Source organism: Spea bombifrons, chromosome 13, assembly GCF_027358695.1.
Source record: "Spea bombifrons isolate aSpeBom1 chromosome 13, aSpeBom1.2.pri, whole genome shotgun sequence".
NCBI lineage: Eukaryota > Metazoa > Chordata > Amphibia > Anura > Pelobatidae > Spea > Spea bombifrons.
This window is the reverse complement of record NC_071099.1, coordinates 20,079,524-20,098,359: the sequence shown is the minus strand read 5'-3', so window position 1 is coordinate 20,098,359 and position 18,836 is coordinate 20,079,524. Positions and strand designations below refer to the sequence as shown.

The 18,836-nt window shown below is 44.6% G+C and overlaps 1 protein-coding gene across 1 annotated transcript; it reads right to left on the bottom strand.

Annotated features, from left to right (window-relative positions):
* Nucleotides 1–6,653: 6,653 nt before the first annotated feature.
* On the bottom strand, nucleotides 6,654–12,197 carry LOC128471637 (1,25-dihydroxyvitamin D(3) 24-hydroxylase, mitochondrial). The gene is made up of 11 exons (XM_053453599.1): nucleotides 11,922–12,197; nucleotides 11,545–11,735; nucleotides 10,837–10,930; nucleotides 10,239–10,335; nucleotides 9,619–9,710; nucleotides 9,076–9,187; nucleotides 8,752–8,897; nucleotides 8,360–8,526; nucleotides 8,188–8,266; nucleotides 7,070–7,267; nucleotides 6,654–6,773 (listed from the first exon to the last, which is right to left on the bottom strand). Exons 1-11 carry the CDS (start codon nucleotides 12,156–12,158, stop codon nucleotides 6,663–6,665), a joined length of 1,524 nt encoding a protein of 507 aa, XP_053309574.1. The 5' UTR covers nucleotides 12,159–12,197; the 3' UTR covers nucleotides 6,654–6,662.
* Nucleotides 12,198–18,836: the final 6,639 nt, after the last annotated feature.

The window sequence follows — 18,836 nt, the reverse complement described above, 5'->3', positions numbered from 1 at the left end:
GTGTCACTCTGACTCCAGAGACCTGTGTCTCCTACCAGGTGACAGGGGCTTTATGGGCAGATTGGGTTTAAAGCTCACATTTAGGTGACATTTGTGAGGACATCTGTGTCTTTATAGGTGTACAGAGGGCCTTTATCACTCCCATCACCCCTGTGTTCCAATAGCCTCTTATCACTTGCTGCCTGCCCTGACCTGACCTTTGCTTGTGACCCCGACTACTCTTTTGCCTGACCCCTGAATTTATTATTTTTGTTCCTGTATTATCTGAGCATATCTACGTTCCTGAGTCTGCTGTTCTCTGCTAACGTTTCCGTTGCGCTGGTTGCTGAGCTCTCCATCTCCACTAGGAGGCGCCATTTCCAATTTCTGCACTGAACTATAAAGGAGGTGATGCCAGCCATATTTACACAACACCTCAGCCAGGTACCTGTCCATCATAATGCTGGCTGAGCATCATTGGAAGAGTAGTCCACAGCAGCAGAGATTTGTTTATTTATTTATTAAAAAAGGCTAATGTTAGCCTCCCTCCTTTGATTTTGGAATCAAAACATTTGCTACTGCAAACATTTTTAGATGAAAAAGTTCAATTTTATTCAGTGGAACAAAACAGCGATCGCATTATTCTTCACGATATATTTCTTTATTAATTCATGTAAACTATGTTTTCATATTTAATAAAAGCTATGATTAAGACATTTTTGTTTATGGTTCATTTTATTTGCCAACCTGCCCCCCCCCCCGTTATGCACATTTGCCTGCAGAAATGCCTTATACCACCCTATATGACACTGTGCCTCCCTGATATGCCTTATACCCTCCTATATGCCGCTTTGCCCCACGATATGCCTTTTAACCACCTAGATGCCTATTCCCCCCTATATGGCACTCTGCCTCCAGAAATGCCTTACACACCTATATGCCACTCTGACATGTAGGGGGGTATAAGGCATTTCTGGAGGCAGAGTGCAATATAGGGGGGTATAAGGCATTTCTGGTGGCAGAGCAGCATATAGGGGGTTAAAAGGCATTTCCAGAGGCAGAGTGGTATAAAGGGGGGTTGAAAGACATATCATGGGGCACTCTGCCTCCAGAAAAGTCTTATGCCCCCCATATAACCCCCCCCCGACTTACCACTGCTTCCTGATGTCTGGTGGGGGCAGCGGGTAGAGGCCATTCATGAAATTAAAGGGGCCGGTGTTCACGCACCGCGCCGCCCAAAGGCCGTGCCTCAGTGGGCCAGGCCAGCCCGGCCCTGGCCTTACCCTTCCTCTGCCCCAGTAGAAAACATGAGCAAATTTGGACCGCTGGCCTCAGGTTTTTGCCATAAAATTAAAAGAAATGTAAATACACAAAAACTTCAGGAAATCATTCTTCCTGCACCCCAAATAGCATCCCAGTTAAACGGAGTGGTATAGGAGGGCTGCTTTGGATGCTACCTGGGAGAACCGATTTAGTAGAAAACCTGAAAAAAAATTAAAAGACACAAAATCTTCAGGAGATTATAACGCCTGCAACTCTTTTCCTCCACCATGTATTTGCAGGTATAGAGTAAATAAGTAACACAAGAAGAGACAGCATTGCAGGTTCAGATCAACTCAAAATTACTTGTAGACTGAGCATTGAAGGTATAGATCAAAAAAATGTTCCCCCTGCTGGTGGAAAGTCAGCACTGCAGGCTGTATGTGGGATATGCTGCCACCCTGTGGACAAAGAACAGAACCAACTGAGCACAATATAAATCAGTAAATAGGAATTCTCATTGAGAGGAAATTCTCATTGCTTTCGCACAAATTACTGCTGTAATTGGGCTTTGTTACTAATCCACCAGGGATATGTGTTTTATTTAATTTCCTAAACACACTGGGTCTGCCTGGTAGTAAAATACCTGCTACCCAGAACAACACCTAATATCCTAATTATAAAAACATACAGTGAGGTCACACTCTCCGGTCAGGTGTATGGATATTACCACAAAATACAAATATTTAATAACAAAAATTGTTCCCCTCCTTCACTTTGACAAATTCCTCTTCCCAGAATTGTGTGCATGCGCAGTATCGCCGACAGCTTGAGAAGCTCTGCCTTTGTAGAGGTTGGGAGGTATGACATAGGACTCGCCCAGCACCCGGATTGCATCCACACATTTGCTTGCTCTTAGACATACTTGCCCTAACATGGGAACACTTTTAAAACACAAACACACTCTCTCTCCTTTCTCATAATTTCCCCCCTATCTTATTATAGCTCATCTTTTTCATTATCTCTGCCCATTTCTCCCCTTTCCCACTACCGTACTTCATCTCTGATGGAGAGATCTTTTGTTCTCCCTAGCCAGTGACTCTGGCAGAGATGCAGAGGAGGCACCGTAAAGCTAGCCCTGGATGTATCCCCCACTGATGGTGTCACCTCGTGAGGTCCAGCGCCCGCCACATCCCCCAGTGACGTCACTGCAAGGTACAGATTGTTTTTGTGTTTGTGTTTCCAGGTCTGCTTTAAATCTCAGTTATTCGTCTTTCCCATGCTAAAGTTCAGCCCCTCACTAGGCTGGTGAGCTGGTGGGATCACTACCCTGGCACTTTGTTACGTAGGTCCTTCTCCTACAGATGTTTTCTGAACCTTTTGACCTAAAGACCCCATAGAGAGAAACAATTCAATGCCAGGAAGAATAATTCAGGGACTTTACCTTGGTTGAGGTCACATTCTGCAAAGTTCGAGTTAAAATAGATCGGATAATTTTGTGATCTGTTAATAATTAATTAATGTCAGGAACATGTGTTGTTTTTTTGGGCCGACACATAACTTCTATTTATTATTTAACCCCCATACAGGTTCTCCTGCGTCATGGCTTCTATATTAAGGAACCAAGGGCTAAACGACCTGTTTACTTTCATGACATTTCCATTAATAATTTCTATGCTCTACAACCAGTCGGTGATCCGTGTAGGAGCTGGGAACTCATTAAAGACTTCTTTCACTCTTTGAGTGCCTTTAATATAGTAGTAATTACATGGAAGCTGCTGATGGTTCCTTTCATCCGGTTTAGGTGAAGTGAAAATGCACCTGAAGAAGGAACCTGGTCGTAACCAATGGTGGTGGCATCTTTTCTAAATGGGCTTTTTGTTAATTCCATACTTTTATCCTGTTTACCAGTTTATTACAGATGAAATATTTATCCCTTTTATATGACTGCACTTATGGTCCCTCCTGTCTATTATACTGTAGACTGTGAAACTCTGAGCACATTGTACACCCAGATGGGTCTATTCACTAAAGGGAGAGTCTGCCGGATAGCTGTGGTTTCAGCGCGCTCTCCTCATTGTCAGGTTCCTCCAGTGTGAAGGGCTGAGCTGGCTCCGTATAATGTATAATTCCGGGTAACGAGACTGGCCTAATCATATCCCCAAGTCTACCTGGGCTTAACCTCTATGGCTTTAATATCTAAAAGGGTCCCAGAGGGTTTTTTCTATTCTAGCGGGAGTTGCCTGGACTGGTCATCTGGAAAACTGGGCAAATAGCCAGGTCCAACATGGTGCAGATATTTTGCTTATGCCATTGCTGCTGCTCATGGCAGGTGCCGCACCGTAACGCACAGCCACCGGCTGGATAGACACAGTCTTGCGCCTCGTGAACCATTCGGTCGGGGGCTGTAAACATTTAGTGACCGCTGGCCTTAAAGAATGAGTGTTTGGTTAGGGTTTGATGTATGGTTTGTACGTGCAGTATTCATTATGCATCATGAAGGGCCATCCATGGTTAGTTTGTCCTGATCTGTTTTACTTAATGAATCGTTCATTGGGTAGAAGAAATCTCTTCTTAAGGTTAAGGTTTGGCCCTTTATACGGTTTAGGGTCAGTGGGGATGGCCCTTTACAATGTAAAATATTTATTCAATTAACACATCAAGAAATAGTAAAGGAGTAAATCCAAACTCGCTATTTACAGAAATGTTTATTAACATACATTGTTTCAGTGTTTCCCACAAAATCTACATGTAACACATTAGAAGCAGCGTGGGGCCAGGGAGTCGTCCAAATACTCCCTGCAGGGCCAATCAGAAGCAGTGCGGCCCCCTGGGCCAGCTGCTCTGGGCTGCCACGTTAGGTGACCCTGCGGTGAAGCCCGGGACGATGAGCCATTTGAAGAAAGTGAGCACGAAAAAGTGGCAACCCTCCCCTAAGAAGTGTGTTTGCATAAATTCAAGTAAAACTTGTCATGTTTTACCATAAAGCTAAACAGTTAACAGCCAAAATCCCCGCGGGCACCAGGGGCAGCCCCCAAATAACACAAAACAAGTATTAGGAAGTTAGAGAAGCCACTATAATGTGACATTATACATTATATAATGTAACTATACATTAAACCAGACCCCGCGTTTTCCTGGAAAGAGAACAAACATCCCCAATTCCATTCTAAATAATGTGAGTGTCTGATGGGTCAATAAAACGAGATGTGGCAGCCATTACTTTACAATCTATGACTTCATTACTTTAGGAGAAATATTCTACCTGAGTAGTCAAGGTTCACGTATTCACCTATATAACCTACACCCCGCTATACAGCCCTGCGCAGCCTACGCGTTTCTGGTGACAATTCCCTTTTTTGTCATTTAATATTATTTATTATGGGATTTGGCATGGATCGACCTTGTATGTCCCACTGAGGGTCACCTCTTCTGTGGCTTAATGTCAGGAGCTGGGTCCATACAGACGACTGTAGTGACCTAGAGCGCCCAAAGATTGTGTTCAGGAGTTATTGTGCAGTAGCGGAGTTGGACAGGGACTAGTGCAGACCGACTGCACTCACCCGAGTGGGCATCTAGGGTTGTGCAGCCACATACCAGCGCCCTGACATAGCAGCGGATGTTGTCCAGAACAAAACAAAGTCATACCCTGCAGGCACCCTGGAGCAGGCATGAAACATAGCACAACAGACAAATGTGCAGGATGCTGCAGGCTGGGAGTATGGAAGCTAAGCACAGTATATAACGGAAACACAGCAAGCAAGGAGGACAGAGCAAGGAACATAGGAAGACAAGACATACCTGGTACAGAACACAACTAAGGACAGGGAACAAGGCGAGGAACACAGGGGATGGGGTGAGGAGCCAGAATCCTCGGACACTCCTCCTTTAAGCAAGGATAGGATATCTTAAGTGGGACATGGGGAGAGGAGAGAGGAACTGAACTCCTCAGATGTTTCAGGGTAGGAGGGCAAAGGTACACAAAACACTGACACACGTAAATACAGGAACTAGCCTAGGACTATAAGATAACAATTGGAGATTCTGTCACATCATATGGCCATAGTATGCTTAGCCCACCACTACACCAAAGTACTCCAATATTCAGTGGGTCCTAACAGTAAACCCTGCCTACGGAATTACTAATAAATAATCTAAACACAGAACAGAGATCAAACCACACCTGAGACTGCTGACTGAAACAAACAGAACAGATGGGTGGGACGCACCTTATAAAGGAAACAGGAGCTGAAGCAAAGAGCAGGACTGGAATCCAGGAATCCGAGGTTCAGGACAGAACATACAGAAATCCAGGAATGGACCACAGGAAGACAGGAAAACTGTAGCAAGACAGCAATAAACAGAAACATGCAGCTCCGCAGCCTGGGGAGAGTGTGACACTTAATGAATATACATAACTTGTCATTCATATTTAACCCTTTCTGGACAGATCTAAGCGGTCGCTCTCCAGGGTAAACAGGTGTGTTGTTTTAATCGGAGTACCCTGTGTATGTTCAATGTACAAGGTGCGTGTTTTCTATAACGTCCGGGGCATTCATCTCTGCGAATGTCCTATCGGCACCTACTGCCCTTGACCTAATTCAGGAAAATAAACATGGAGCAGACCTTTTTCCAAACACCCCCATGGCTGCTACAAGCGGAAGCCTCGCCACAGCCCCGCGGCCTCCGTGTGCAAATGGCTTCTCTATGTCCTACGTCGCATGTTCAAGGCCTTTTAGCCGCGCTGTCTGTGAACGCCAACGGTGGCCGTTCTGTAGAGATAACACATACAAGGTCACGTGCGCTAAAGCTGCAGCAGCATGAATAAAATATGAATGAATTACGTACATATTATAATCTCCTGCAGAAAAGCCAAACTTTAGCGGAAATACTGAAAAACTGCTATTGGCGAAACAATTTATACAATCTGAGACCAGAAATGATACTCAAAATACAAAGCTAGAAGGAAATAAAAAGGGATTTAACAGATGGAATGGAAGGAAGTTTTGCTTTACTGAAGGGGTGGGAGGTAAGTGGAACAGGTTCCCAGCAGAAGTGGTAATGATTAATCCAGTGTGGGAATGCTATCCTGTATCTAAGACCAAGACCAAGTAAGATTTGAGATTTTTTTTGTGGTTGGTAATAGGGGCAGATTAGATGCAATCGAGGTTTCTGACCCCTGTCCAGTTCAGGGACTGTGCAGAACATAATTTACAAAAAAACATTATTTTCGCTACTTCCCCCAGGCCAGGTTTCTAGGTGTAGAAGAATCATGATTTGATGCTTCATCTCCAGTAACAGAATTTGGCCCTGGCGGCTCTGCCTGTCTGAACCTGCAGGAGCCGAGGCACTGAAACCTGAAAGAAACTCTAACAGCAACATGTCCAAGCGATGGGAAACGTAGAAAGTGAACCAACCTTCAGCTAGCGCCGGATGAATGCGACGGGCAGCTGTCTGCTGGGCATTAATGTCCCCGAGTGTATTGTCTCCACCGGGTCCGTGTCGGTGGCTACAATGTTATATCTTCTGACAAGCTACAAATTCAAAAATATTCATGTAAGCGACTTCTCTTGGCTCCAGGAAGCAGGTCGTATGGACCGGTGTAAAAAAACAAGATTCTGCGAATCGGCTCCAATGAAATGTTTCATACAAAGCGGTGAATCTGTACAGACGGCGCCAATGGCCCTGAGCCCGTGATGTCATATTTTAAAACTGGAACTGCTGAATACAAACATGGTGTGTAGAGACAGTTCCACTCAGCGAGAGACACTCTCTGTCTCACACTCATATCTGTTTAAACTTCACGGTGTAAAGGACAAAAGCTACTCACCCAACAAAGAGTTAATTGCAGCTGTAGTTCGGCTAGCCGTCTGCCTATACACATCCTTTTCCCGATACCGAAGGGAATGTGAGAAAAAGGATTGATAGAGCTCTTCTCCTGAAGCCAACGTTCTGGTTTAAATGTTTTCCAGTCATCAAAATGTTCCTCGCTGGATCCCAAAACGTGGCTGTTTATGGTCAGAACCGTCTGAAATAAAACAAGTAAAACCCTGAATCGTTAAATCCCTCTCTGTGCTCTGCGTGGACACCTTCCCCACCAGCCGCTGATTTCCAGTTTCCATTTTAATAGAAAGACAAGAAAGCAAAACGCCCCAAAAACACATTCCCTCAGCAACAGCGTGAATGTGGAGACGGGTCAGGTTTAGCTCTTCCTGATTGTTAATGATTTTAGAATTATGGAAAGATTTTTGCCAGTACCATGGGTTTTAAGGCGACCCAGGACTCCCATAATCCAGTAAACCTCCTCAAAATGTTTAAACCAATAAGAAAACAGCAAACGGGGAGCTGTAATTGTGAAGACGAAATCTACCGGGTGTATTTAATTTAACACTTGCTATGTCTCCCCACATCCCCCCACATTCTGCTACCACTCAACCCTCTCCTGCCACCATGCATTCTGCCACCACTCAACCCTCTCCTGCGACCGCACATGCTCCCACCACTCAACATTCTTCCACCACGCATTCTGCTGCCACCTAACACTCTCATGCCACCACTCAACCCTCTCCTGCTACCATGCATTCACCCACCACTCAACCCTCTCCTGCCACCACTCAACATTCTCCCACCACTCAACATTCTCCCACCACGCATTCTGCTGCCACCTTACACTCTCCTTCCACCAAGCATTCTCCCACCACTCAACCCTCTCCTGCCACTATGCATTCTCCTGCCACTCAACACTCTCCTTCCAGTGCCCAGTGTTCTCCCGCAACCACACAATGTTCTGCAGTCTCCTGAAAAACCCATGAGGTTCTTCTCCCTGTGTGACCCCATTTAAACACAAAGCCATGATAAGAATATATTGTAATTTATATTCCTCAATAGTGTACCCTCCATAACCAATCCTACTTAGACATTTTTACAGTATAATCTCCCATTACTCACGCCTTTGGGCAGCATGTATTCCCCCAGAACAGTTTCTTTATCGAGAGTACGAGTTGTGAACGGCACAGAAGGGGTTATCCTGTAAAAAAATCAAACAGAATTAAAAACATTCAATCAGGATCTTCTGATTTTTGCAGAAGTAAGACTTTGGCAATCAGACGGCAGGCAGTACCTCATAGACTCCTTCATGCAAGCCTTTAGGAGAGGGATATTTCTGATGTCTTCTGCACTTGGTATTTGATCGGGTGCCAGCACATGCTGGATTTCTTCATAAAGTTTTTTTTGGAATTGTGGGTTTCGGGAAATGTTAAATATGGCCCAAAGTAAACTATTGGCAGTCTGAAAATAAAAATGAATATTAAGATATTTAGGATTTGAACATAGATACATAGGGGCAGCAGTCATGGTGGGTCCAACCAGAACAGAGCCCTGGAAAGACCAAGACGTTTTGGTTTGGTTCCGACGGGGCGGGCAGCTCTAATAATCACAATCTACAATAAGTGTATCCAATGGAAAGGAAATCACAAACGACACAAATTTACAGACACAGAAAGCATTTCTTACAGTTTCAACGGCTCCGATCAGCATCTCAGTGATAGTCGCATAGATCTCTTTCTTGGTTAATTTGCTGTCGTTGTAAATGGTGCAGAGGAAATCCTCCGTGTCTTTTGACAACAGCTTCGTCAGTCTTCTGTCTATGTGACATTTAGCTGCAGTGACAGAAACCAGTTAAAGACCGTGGGAAAGTGATTAGGCCAGCAGCCACTCACCGCCGGCTGCTGTCTTTAGCCGTTAGCTGACCTTAAGTTGGCATCACTCTGATGGAGTGCCAAGCGCGGCTACCGATTTCCATGGATATATTGTTCCGTATCTGAGGTGAGGCTGTACCTGTTTGGAAAATACTGTCCCAAGCGCGGGTGTGCTCCTTCCACACTCTGGTGTTCAAACTTTGATGGAATTCGACGGGTGTCACCATCATCATACCGAACGTGCTCATCATCTGCAATATGCAGCTCCCGGTTAAACGGCCCAGCAACTCAATAAAACCCAAATAGAAAGTGCTCTTTACGTGTTCATTCAACTATTTTTCACAGATACCAGAACCCACCGGCAGATCGGCCCCGTTCGGCCCTCTTCTAGTTGCTGGTTTCTCCTGCTGTAACAACTCAAACCTTAATCAGTCGTTAGTCTTGTCTTAGATTCAGGAGCCGTGTGCCTATCTCATGCATGTTTAATACCCTCACTGTATTACCATCTACCACTTCTGCTGGGAGGCTGCTCCACTTTTCTACCACCCTCTCAGTAAAGTTAAACATCCTTCCGTTCCATCTCAGCCTCTGACCCTCTAGTGTTAGATTTTGGCCTCTTGTTGAGTCTACACAGTCACCTTCCCGGCTAAGTTTATTGTGTTTGATGCAAGACGAATCTTACGGTTTTTATGGCTGTGATGACGTTTAAGGCTTCTTCTCCCAGATTTGGCTCCAAAAATCCAAATCTCTTCTCGTAGAGAACGAAGCAAATACCTGAGATACAGAAAGTGATTTATAGACGACCGTCTACGGTCTGATCACAGCAGATTCGCAATAATATTTGGCAGTTTTGTAAAGTAAATCAGTTGTTTTATGAACCGCAGGGAAAGGCGTCAATGTTGGGGGACGGGAAACAATTTAACTCCCAAGCAATGGAGCAAAAGCGAACCCGTAGGCGAATCTCTAGTCTGCTGGGCAACCCGCTAGAGAAGAGGCTTGAATGCTTTTGGTGTTTCCCTTCCACCCCATCCCAAGAAATGGCCTTTCATTAGCGGGGAAATAGGAGACAGGAGGCCTCCAAACCGCATCTGATGATCACTTTAACACCAACGGCGTGTGAGACAATGAGCGGCACAGGGACGTTATGAAAAGCCTCCTCCGCATCACTTCCAAAACGAGACAGAAACGCATCCTGTAGGCGAGAAGCCGCTGCAGAGACACTTTTATTGGGTGGATTTTATCCGCCATCTTTGTTAAGGGGCCCTTTATAGAAATTCTTATAATCGAGTACAAAATACTCACTTTCGAGGGACCATTTATTTAGTTCACAATACAAATCGTCAATTCTTCCATCTTGGTTACAAACGCTGTCAATTCGCTGAACAAAGTCCATCAAAACCTGGTTAAAAAAAACAGCAAAATCAACAAAATACCATTGTAATAAATATTGTGAAGCGGCAGTCGTCGTTATCGTGGGATTCGCTTGGCAAATAGGAAAGGCAGTCCTGCTGCGGTTCTAAATGTAATTGATGAAGGCGCAGGAGTCATATCTAAGGTAATATTTAGTATTTATATCTAAGGTAAGGTTGAGGATTCACAGGCCAAAATGTTAATGAATGAAGACAATAGAAAACCAAGGAAAGAATGTGTGAGAAGAAACAGGCTAGCAAGTCTACTACTCACAGGTTAACAGCTGCCGCCCCGATGCTGCATTCACACCCGATAATCTGCCCCTGTGTGCGCGACAGGTCATGGAGCCATCCCGATCTCCCGTGGCATCAACCAAACATTCTCAGAAATTCCCCTCCTTAGCGAATGGCCTGAGAACAGGTTGGTTTTCGCCGCTTATCTTTTTCGAGGGGCAGCATTAAGCTCTGCGGGGGGCGTCAGGGTAACTTACCTCATTAATTTTGGAATGTAATTTGCCAACTTCTGCCGGCTTCATTAGCTTCTGCTGGAAAGCGCTTCTCACCCTCTGCCAGTCTTTGCCTTCTCTGGTTTAAAAAAAAGAATAAAAACGTATTGAGGCTCGTGTTCTAGTCCATCAGGGCCACATGACGGATTATTTTAACACATTCCTTGCTGGATGCTCCTGTAGTTACTGTATAAGCTGTAGATCTGGGATAAGCCGCAGATCAATCAGGGCGGACTCGTGACGAGATCCCGTAATGGATCCCCTCGGGGGGGGGTATGTTCCTACCTGTTCTATTTGCAATGATTTAGAGGCTTTTTGTTTGATTTAAGTCCAGCACGAATGGGAATTAAGGACAAGTCTTCACATCCGATCGCTTGTTACAGTTTAATTAACGTTATCTTCTGAGGGTAATATTAATACCTTCAGAAATAACTAAGGGCTTTGGGGTTGTTTTCATATGAAGTTGACATTGGCAGAGCCTTGCTCCGGTCTAACTGTCCCGCTAAATGAGATTCATTTGTTCAATGGCCTAGAGGGAGATTCCACGCATTCATCAATTCCCCCACAAGCAGAAAACACTGGGGTGTACGAATAAGAAGTGAATTCCAGAACAACAATAAGAGTAACCCCATCAAGCCAAGTCCCAGTCTGCCAGCATCCCCTCCGATATACAGATCTAGAACAGCTGCTTACAGAATGAGAAGTCCGTACGCCTCGTCGCGATAGTCCCGGTAGGCTTTCCATGGCTTGATCTCCAGTCTCTGCGGATAGTTGCTTTCCTCTCTGTAGAGCGCTTCCAGGAGACATGGGGCTCCAATGTGGACCGAGTCAAACGATCCAAGCTTCATACGGAAAATTTTACCAAACTGCCGGTGGTAACCTGCCTAAAACACCACGGACAGAGCGTTTGTATGACAGCAAATTGATGGCATTGGTTTCTGTAACTAGAATGTGGAATTATACAATTCATCTTGAATTCGGGGTTTATAGAAACGGATCAGATTTGCGTCACGTAGAAGCCAAAGAAAGAGACGCGATGCGCCGCCATTCTGTGCTGCACTTTTAGTTACCAGCGCCTTGTGCTGCCTTTTCAGGCCTCCTTTTCTTAAGATATCCGGCAGACTTCCCAGAAGCGGCCAGCTGGTGGGTCCGGGTAAAGCAGACACCGAATGGGGGTTGGAGAGTTGAGCCGGGGGCCCCTCGGCTTTCAGGGGACACGCGGTAGGCGATGGGATACTGTGCTGCACACTGATACATCGGGATTTCAGAAACGCTGCTATCCAATTCGCCTTTAGCTTTGGTGCCATGGTACTGACTGAAAGACGGACAGACAGATGGACAAGCAGGTAGGCAGACAGATGGATAGACAGGCAGGCAGACAGATGGATGGATAGACAGGCAGGCAGACAGATGGATATGCAGGCAGGCAAATGGATAGATAGATAGATAGGCAGGCAGGCAGGCAGGCAGGCACTGAGCACACTGAGATCTGGAGCACACTGCAGTTTGCTATGGTATATATAGGCTGTGTGTTAGATGTGAGCCCTGGCCAATCAGAGCGCAGGGTTAACTGGTGTGTGTCCGGCGTCACGCAGGTATAAAGGTGCTCCGAGTTCATTGTGAAGTTGTTGTCTTGGCACGAGAAGCGGAGGCAGCAGCCAAATCCTGCAGTGAACTCTCTCCGGGGCTCCGGACGCCTTCCCTCGGCTCTGTTTGTTAGTAAAAGCGTTTTCCGTCAGTGCAGCTCATTCAGTGCCGTCTATACATTAAAAGGAGAGCCGTGCCTTTAACTCCTTCACGTCATCCCTGATGAAGGGCCTACACTGGCAGCCCCCCCCCCCGCAAAAAGGGCTGAGCTGGCGGCGTATAATGTATAATTTAATGGTTGAGGAGACTGAAGAAACCTCACTGATTTAACTATACATTATACAGGGGGCCGGCTCGCTGATTTAACTATACATTATACAGGGGGCCGGTCACTGATTTAACTATTCATTATACAGGGGCCGGCTCGCTGATTTAACTATACATTATACAGGGGCCAGTCACTTATTTAACTATACACTATACAGGGGGCCAGTTACTGATTTATCTATACATTATACAGGGGGCCGACTCACTGATTTATCTATACATTATACAGGGGGCCGGCTCACTGATTTATCTATACATTATACAGGGGGCCAGCTCACTGATTTATCTATACATAATACAGGGTCAGTATTGATGCCTGTAATGGGCAAGCAGAAAGCCAGCATTAAAGTCACGCTATATTAAGCCTGAGTGGTTTGGAAGGACATGGTCGCTTATCCTGGATCTTTCTTTCTTTGGCTCATAGTAATACGAAGTGTAAGTTCAGGATGGCGGTGAGTGCCCAGGGCAGGGCATTGTTTATAAGGAGTCCATCTGGCCGATTCCTTGTCACCTCGGACTGAGAACAGAGCTTTGTGGAGCTATCAGATTCCAAAACAAATACATCGAGACCTAGAAACAGATGTCACCAAAGATGGAGCTCGGCCGCTACAGCCAAGGCAGGACGCAGCTCATTAGACTGCTGCCGGTGTGACATCATTAGACTGCTGCCGGTGATCACATACTGTGGAGTGGGCAGGGGGAGACGGTGCTGGGGATTTGAGAACAGAGAACATGGTGCAGATACGCAGCCGCGAGACTCACGAGGTGTTGTGGGTGACTCGAACGCTCCTCTTCCCAAGGAGAGTGAAATATTTTGAGGGCTGCAAGATCCGTTATTAAAAACAGTTTGTGTTGCAAATATATTTTCCAGCCCGGGCAGGAATGAGTTTGTAGGTCACGCTGTCCATGCGGGCCGGGCGCTGTGACGCTCTCACGTGTTTATCAGGTGTTTTTGTTTTGGAGCTGAGCTCTCTGTGTAATCGATGTGTCCCTGACGTGTGAGTCACTCCTGAGGTCAATAAGTCTTCTTTGCTATTAAAACACAATCTCAGCTTATCTTCTGGGATCAACACGATCAGCAGGTTCAGAGAGTGCACTCCCCGGCCGGCATGAGCGAGGGCTCCGTCAGGGGTAAAAGGGCAGGTGAATTTATTGGCACATTCTTCTCATATAAACGTCTCTCTATATACTTTACAGCCCCCCCCAGGAGCTAAATCATCACAATTTGGGATAGTTTAGATTTCCGTTTTGTTGGCCTTTCACATTTTTCCGTTCAGTAACATATAAACAGTCTCCGCTTGGCGTTTAGCTCTGCAGTCTCCTCCGCATTTCACATTATTCTTTTTGGGACATTTCTCTGCCCCGTCGCTGGAGGCACCCAGGGATGAAACGAGGCATTAAGCAGCTTTGAAGCAGGGATTCTGTCGGGACTGGTTCTAGTGCCAAACATAACCCCTGAAATACAACAGAGCCGGCCAACAAAACCCTCCAAAACTGTGACTTTTGGATTCGGGAAGGAACGTTGGCTTCAATAAAACAAAATTGGCTCCTGTCTTGTATCAAACTACGTCCATTTCAACCCTTTCACCAGAACATGTTCGCTCCAACGCCCGATGAGTCCAACGAGGAACGAGGGATTGTTTCTATTCATCTTCTTCCACCCAATAAAGCTCCAGAAATACGGAGAAACATCTGCTAAAAATAAACATGAGGAAAACGGAAAATGTCACAAAATGGCAATTCGTGTCCATAAGAGCAGTTTAGGTGGCATGTAGAAATAGCGTCACAGTCGGGTTTGGGCAACCGCCGGGAGCAGAGCACTTGGCCGACTTTCTTTCTGGGTGAAAGGTAACGCGTTTATGGGAACTTGTTTTGTTAAATTATAGTAACCCTTGTCTAGCGCTGAGCCCTGTGGCAGCCACGGGTTGTAAATCTGGAATTGCTGTGATGTGCCAGAACACGGGGTTAAATGTGGGGCTTTTTGGCAGAGCGGTAATAAGTACAGGCATTTTCGGGCAGACATGGGCCATTACGTACACTTGGGATGGTAACTTGTTTTCACTCCAAAGCAGGGAGCACCTTACAGCAGATGGGCACTGCCCGCAAGAGGACTCGGAAAGTGGACGGCGCAAAATGCCTAGTGCCATGTATACGTGGGCTGCACACAGATCAGTAACCTGGGGAAAAGTTTACAGGGAAAGTCCAACAGCTGATCGTACAACAGAGAAGCCCTGGGGGGTAATCTGCCCCTCAACATTGTCAATGAAACGGATCTTCCTCTCCACAGAGCCTTTGTTTTTCGGGGGTCCCAGTGAAGCCCGTGTAGGAGGACCCTCCTCACATGTAGTGATGCTCCTCCACTGCAACGCACTGCGGGCACCGTCTGTGCACAGCCCCCCACACAAGCAGGACTGTCCCTGGGGGAGACCTCCCTGGATGGCCATCCATTCCATGTTCCTGTGTCTACCGGCCAGCCCACTCGATGCCACGTTAGTCCAAACCATCTCTGCTGTGGAATCTGCTGATGGGTTTAATGATCACTCGATGGGACCCCAAGGCCGGTTTCATAAACATTGTTACATCCAAGTCCCACGTGACAATATATAAAAAAATCCAGCCCCTGGCTCTTCAGGAGGGCGAGCCGGGCTGCCGAGTGTGCCTGTGGAGCCTGTGTGTTCAGTGGGGAGATCTGCCCCCAATTGTATGGCAGGGGGGCAACTGCCATCTGGACTTCTCGCCCCTGGCCAGAGTACAGAGCCTGTGATAGGTCCCAGTTACTGTTTTGGCTGCAGCCCCTAAAATTCTGGTGATTTATCAGAAGTTTAGTAAGCACTGTGGAACTCTATTAATGAGACAGCGGGAGGAACACGTTTCATCTGTGAGAGAACCAAGAACTGAAAAATGTGTGAATTCTGGGTCTCTGTCTACATGCACCTGCGCAGCTATCAGTCTGTCTCTCCCTCAGTGTGCAGTCTTCCTATCGGTTAACCACTCTCTCTCACATTGAACAATGGCGAATACACAACAGAGATAAAGGGATTTGGCAAGTAACACTTAAACATAGACTAGATGGTTACATAGTTACATAGTTACATAGGCTGAAAAAAGACATGCGTCCATCAAGCTCAGCCTTTCCTATATCTGTTAATTTGTTGCTGTTGATCCAAAAGAAGGCAAAAAACCCCGGCTTCGCTCTTTCCAATTTTGCACTAACCAGGGAAAAAAATTCCTTCTTGACCCCAAAATGGCCGTCAGAGTTCTCCTTGGATCAATAAGCTGTTTCCCCATAATTAAAGATTATATCCCCGAATATTATGTTTTTCCAGGTATCCATCCAGTTGCAGTTTAAACGTCTGTACAGACTCTGATAAAACTACCTCTGCAGGCAGAGAATTCCACATCCTTATTGTCCTTACTGTAAAAAACCCTTTCCTCTGCTTTAGAGGTGAACATACAAAATATTATAATTAAACATCTGTAAATCAATGTAAACTTGTAGTCCCAATAATTTTCAGGACAACTGCATTGATATAACACTCAACACCAATTGAGTCACCATCCTTTGGGAAGCATATTTGAAAATAATATTGTTTGACATTGGTCTTCAAGTCAACGTCCATAAATTTAACTACACCGTAGTAGACGTAGTAGTTAACTACACCAACAGCAGTCTACTTTATGTCCTGATGTATATGATTCCATGACTCTACAAAAATACCCTCAAGTACTGCTGTTAGTTGCTTTTTCAATGAGCCAGTTTGCTTTTTTCGCCTCCCTGTGTTGACTTTGCCATCCTAGATCTTAAGAATTTAGCTCCTTGTTATCCAGTTTATCAGCACTCTGCCATATACCTTAAGGCTCCCTCTGTTCCAAAAAGCCTCAGTCTTGCATACACTTTTCTTTAGAAACTCTTCAACATGAAATATTTGGCATTGCATAAGCCAGGCAAAGGAAAAAACATTTGGCTTTGTTATTACACAATGTATACATCTCTGAATTATTTTAATCTAATGCAATGGGGAAATAAGAAAAGTGGAAATCACTATACAAGGCAAAAAAAAGTAGGAGGAAGTGAAAAGCAAAAAAAAAGAAAATAAGAGAAATCATTAAAGGCAACGTAACAAAAAATGAATTACTTGAAAAACATTTGGGAATTGTTGCTTAGAACCTTAGTGTCTGCATAAGGTTCTAGTTCAATAACCTAACCTTACCAACTAAATTATCAGCCAAAATGCTTCCCACTGCCTCTCAGGTACTCTAAAGCAATTGTAGAATTCTGGATAATGGTCAATAAACAAGTCTATTGATTGACATTTATGCTAGCATTGTGTACTTTTATTTTAAATGTAAGATTAAAAGGGCAACATATATTTCTTGTGCATGTATGCAATTTACTGAATGCCCATATGGATTTCAGTTTATTTACAGTCATTATGCTGTGAAATAACACAGCATATTTGTTACCAAAATCTAGCTGTAATGCATACACTGTAATGCCACAGGTAGTTCAGGGTGTTCTGGAAAAACTCTTTAACACCTCTGCTTAAACCTTAGAGCTATGATGCAAAATGTGGCATCCCTGTTCTACATACTGCATGAAAATATTAATTTGCGATCAGATAATAGCTGTAGGTAGAAGATTAATGGAAAGGACTCCTTGTTATAAAAACGTAGCCTTCCGTGGGTGTTCTACGTCTGGCCGTATTACTATGTTGGCAACTAACGTGGCAGAGGCTGATACGGTGAGGGGATATAAACATGTATGGGATAGACATAAAGCTATCCTGAATCTTAGATAAGACCAAGGACTGATTATGGTCTGAGTCTTTACATTAGGAAAAAAGTAGATGAGTCTTCAAAAAAGGATGAAGTAAAGGACACTAGGCAGATTCATTATTTATTTATCTGATTTTATTGTCAACACACACATAAACCCCTAAAGAATTGAAACAACCCATAAAGCAAAATGAAGAACTGCATGGTTATTAGCAAAGACAAAGTGTTCTGACTTTTACCAACTTGGCAATTATTTCTGTTATATTTAAGCAAGCAGCTATCAAGGTCTACTTTATGGGCTATTATATAATTAAATGAAAAAAAGAAGACCTAAAGTCACGTGAACGTGTTTAAAGTGAAAAGTAAATATGTGTTTCCCAAATAAAAATGCAGCTATCCACATAAAATACACTCTTCCTTAAAGTGTAAATAATCCAAATGAACACAAAAGTTATGGGGCGCAAAAATATATATGGGAAAAAAACTTGAAGTGAATATAGTGTCTTTAATAAATATAAATATACATAGTTATAAAAGTATCTGTAGTATAAATAAAATAAAACTTGATCTGACCAGCAGAAGAACTTACATTAAGTCCAAGCACCCAAAGTGCATTAGTGCATAAATGTAAAACGAGACCACTGGTTCCAGAATAGATAGAGTTCAAATGAGTCCTTCCAAACGCGTTTCGCCAGTTGGCTTCTTCAGTAGAAGTTTTCAATTCAATAAGTAGTTTTCTCCTGTTTCTCTAAAGTTCTTATATCGGTATATCCGGGTAGGTGTTGTCTCACGTCGTCCTTCTCTCGTCCAATAGTACAACATCGTGTTATGTACGTCATCGCGTACTACGTATCGTCCGTTTTTTCTTTTCTTTAAAAGTAATTGTGTCGTGTATACCCTAATTTCCGTACACGTCATCACGTTACGCCACCGCTTGTATTTGTCATCGCGCACCACCCGTCTAATCACGTCTCGTCATCACGCTCCGTCGTACGTTGTGTGCGTCATCACGCACCCCTCATTCCTTTTCTGTAGTAACCATCACGTCTCATGTATTTTGCCCTCGTTTGGGAAGATCGCATAGTGGTTCTCTCCATGCGTGGGGGATAAAAGGATGCAAATGGTTAAAGGTGACCTAACAGGTAAGTGAATTTCTAATCAACCACTGTGTCGAAAAAACGGGTCGATTTGAAGAAAAAAAGAGAGACGGAAAAAAAAGAGACGGATAAGAAAAACTCAAATTTTCTCTCTATAAAAACTCCTGGGTATCACAAGTGCGGGAGATGTAAATTGTG